This window comes from Oncorhynchus mykiss, chromosome 6, assembly GCF_013265735.2.
Source record: "Oncorhynchus mykiss isolate Arlee chromosome 6, USDA_OmykA_1.1, whole genome shotgun sequence".
NCBI lineage: Eukaryota > Metazoa > Chordata > Actinopteri > Salmoniformes > Salmonidae > Oncorhynchus > Oncorhynchus mykiss.
This window is the reverse complement of record NC_048570.1, coordinates 100,712,822-100,716,590: the sequence shown is the minus strand read 5'-3', so window position 1 is coordinate 100,716,590 and position 3,769 is coordinate 100,712,822. Positions and strand designations below refer to the sequence as shown.

The following is a 3,769-nucleotide window of genomic DNA, read 5'->3' as shown; positions in this document are numbered from 1 at the left end:
CAACTGAAAGCATGTATCCTACCAACGGGGCATTAAAAACGGTCATATCTTATGTTTCACTGAGTTGTGGCTAAACGAACGCATTACGAACATACAGCTGGCGGGTTATACACTCTATCAGCAGGATAGAACAGCAGACACTGGTAAGACACGGGGCGAGGGCCTGTGCATATATGTAAACAACAGCTGGTGCACGATATCTAAGGAAGTCTCGAGGTCTTGCTCGCCTGATGTAGAGTATCTCATGATAAGCTGTAGATCACACTGTCTACCTGGAGAGTTTTCATTTTTATTTTTTGCAGCTGTCTACATACCACGACAGAACGATGCTGGCACTAAAACCACATTCAAAGAGCTGTATTCCGCCATAAGCAAACAGGAAAATGCTCATCCAGAGGCGGCGCTCCTAGTGGCCGGGGACTCCACAGGGGTGCGTGCTCAGTCCCCTCTTGTACTCCCTGTTCACCCACGACTGCATGGCTCCTTCCTTTCAGAGAGACACAGTGTGACTGTCAAACTGACTCCACCAGACTCCGTCCTGTCAGAGAGACACAGTGTGACTGTCAAACTGACTCCTTCCTGTCAGAGAGACAAGGTGTGACTGTCAAACTGACTCCACCAGACTCCTTCCTGTCAGAGAGACAAGGTGTGACTGTCAAACTGACTCCACCAGACTCCTTCCTGTCAGAGAGACAAGGTGTGACTGTCAAACTGACTCCTTCCTGTCAGAGAGACAAGGTGTGACTGTCAAACTGACTCCACCAGAATCCTTCCTGTCAGAGAGACAAGGTGTGACTGTAAATCAGAGAGAGACCTCCATGACAGGTGGTTGTTTTATCAGAGAGACATCCATGACAGGTGGTTGTTTTATCAGTGACCTCCATGACATGTGGTTGTTTTATCAGAGAGAGACCTCCATGACAGGTGGTTGTTTTATCAGAGAGACCTCCATGACAGTTGGTTGTTTTATCAGAGAGACATCCATGACAGGTGGTTGTTTTATCAGTGACCTCCATGACATGTGGTTGTTTTATCAGAGACCTCCATGACAGGTGGTTGTTTTATCAGAGAGAGACCTCCATGACAGGTGGTTGTTTTATCAGAGAGACCTCCATGACAGGTGGTTGTTTTATCAGAGAGACCTCCATGACAGGTGGTTGTTTTATCAGAGAGACATCCATGACAGGTGGTTGTTTTATCAGAGAGACCTCCATGACAGGTGGTTGTTTTATCAGAGAGACATCCATGACAGGTGGTTGTTTTATCAGAGACCTCCATGACATGTGGTTGTTTTATCAGAGAGAGACCTCCATGACAGGTGGTTGTTTTATCAGAGAGACATCCATGACAGGTGGTTGTTTTATCAGAGACCTCCATGACATGTGGTTGTTTTATCAGAGAGAGACCTCCATGACAGGTGGTTGTTTTATCAGAGAGACCTCCATGACAGGTGGTTGTTTTATCAGAGAGACCTCCATGACAGGTGGTTGTTTTATCAGAGAGAGACCTCCATGACAGGTGGTTGTTTTATCAGAGAGACCTCCATGACAGCTGGTTGTTTTATCAGAGAGACCTCCATGACAGCTGGTTGTTTTATCAGAGAGACCTCCATGACAGGTGGTTGTTTTATCAGAGAGAGACCTCCATGACAGGTGGTTGTTTTATCAGAGAGACCTCCATGACAGCTGGTTGTTTTATCAGTGACCTCCATGACATGTGGTTGTTTTATCAGAGAGAGACCTCCATGACAGGTGGTTGTTTTATCAGAGAGACCTCCATGACAGGTGTTTTTTTTTATCAGAGACCTCCATGACAGGTGGTTGTTTTATCAGAGATACCTCCATGACAGGTGGTTGTTTTATCAGAGACCTCCATGACAGGTGGTTGTTTGGTCAGAGACATCCATGACTTCCTCCCTCTCTCTCTCTGTCCAAACCTGTCCTACCAGTACCCCCCACCACCCCACCACCACTCTCCACTCCGTCTTGAATAGAACTCAGAGATGTGACGTGGTTTTTTCCTTTCTGAAATGTAATTCCATTGGCAAAAGTTTTCATAACCCTTGACTTTAAAATGTTGTCAGTTTACAACCTTAATATAAAATGAATTAAATAATTGGTCCCCCTCATCAATCTACACACAATACCTCATAAAGACAAAGCTAAAACAGGTTTTCAGACATTTTTGCTAATTTATTACAATTAAAAACAGAAAAATTACATTTACATAAGTATTCAGACCCTTTACTCAGTACTTTGTTGTAGCACCTTTAGCAACGATTAGTCTTCTTGAGTCTTCTTGGGTATGATGCTACAAGCTTGGCACACCTGTATTTGGGGAGTTTCTCCCATTCTTCTCTGCAGATCCTCTCAAGCTCTGTCAGGTTGGATGGGGAGCGTCGCTGCAAAGCTATTTTCAGGTCTCTCCAGAGTCCCGGCTCTGGCTGGGCCACTCAGAGACATCAGAGACTTGTCCAGAAGCCACTCCTGCGTTGTCTTGGCTCTGTGCTTAGTGTCGTTGTCCTGTTAGAAGGTTAACCTTCGTACTAGTCTGAGGTCCTGAGCGTTCTGGAGCATGTTTTCAACTCTACGGACAATTCCTTCTACCTCATGGCGTGATTTTTGCTCTTACATGAACCTTATATAAATAGGTTTGTGCCTTTCCAAATCATGTCCAATCAATTGAATTTACCACAGGTGGACTCCAATCAAGTTGTAGAAACGTTAAGGATGATCGATGGAAACAGGATGCACCGGAGCTCAATTTGGAGTCTCATAGCAAAGGGTCTGAATACTTATGCAAATAAGGTATTTCCGTTTTTTATTTATTTTTAGTACATTTTCAAAAAACGTTTTGCTTTGTTATTATGGCTTATTGTGAGTAGATTGATGAGGAAAACGTTTTATTGAATCCGTTTTAGAATAAGGCTGTACTGTAACAAAATGTGGAAAAGGGGAAGCGGTCTGAATACTCTCAGGTTGGTGTTCATGGATGTTAATCTCCGGTGATATTCCCAGGTGTCAGACATGACCCTGCCCTGCCTTGCCAGTAGGAGGGACTTGATGCTTGGTACCAACTTCTGCTCTGTTCGTTTTCCCTTCAAGTGCCAGGGCCCTAGTCCTTCTTGCTACGACGAGTCCGACCACCGAGAACTTGGAGTCCGGTAACGTTACAAGCGTACAGACACGACCGTGGAACCTAGAATACACTACACGGCGGTTAAAATATGAAAAGAGAAGGCTTTCATATCTTTATCGTGTAATATGTTTTATTTATTTTCCTCATCGGGGGTCTTGGAAAACGGAAGACCATAAGTACACTACAGAAGCGAGCATATAGCAGCGATACCTTCCTTCACACGCATGGTCAGGCACTCCGGTGCGGCGTCCGCGCACGGTCACATAGCCTCCATATACACCCTCACAGACACACAACTAGAACCAAAACAGTCATTTCTACAATTCTACTCCAGCCCACAAACGAAGACTTATTTTTTGGATAAACACCCTTTTCTGGACCGAGTCATGGATGTGTGGTCGTACTGGAGCAGGATATGCTGTCGGAGGGTGTTGTTTCTGTTCTGTGTGTTCCAGGAATATCTCAGCTCGATGCTGGACTGCCCGCCAACCTGCAGCTGCTCGCTCACCGAGATATATTGTAATAAATCCGACACCGGGAAATTCTTCCCTGTGGTGGCGCTCCAAGACACCGGGAGCTCAGGCAACAGCAGTGTGGATATAGCCGAGCTTTTCAACAATATCTCGTCCAT

The 3,769-nt window shown here is 45.2% G+C and overlaps 1 protein-coding gene across 1 annotated transcript in view; it reads left to right on the top strand.

Moving 5' to 3' along the window:
• The first annotated feature begins 3,018 nt into the window (after positions 1 to 3,018).
• Positions 3,019 to 3,769, top strand: part of LOC110512363 (NT-3 growth factor receptor-like) — a 215,210-nt gene continuing 214,459 nt past the window's right edge. The window contains exon 1 of the mRNA XM_036981730.1: positions 3,019 to 3,769. Within this exon, the coding sequence (XP_036837625.1) occupies positions 3,363 to 3,769 (407 nt within the window). The 5' untranslated portion in view covers positions 3,019 to 3,362.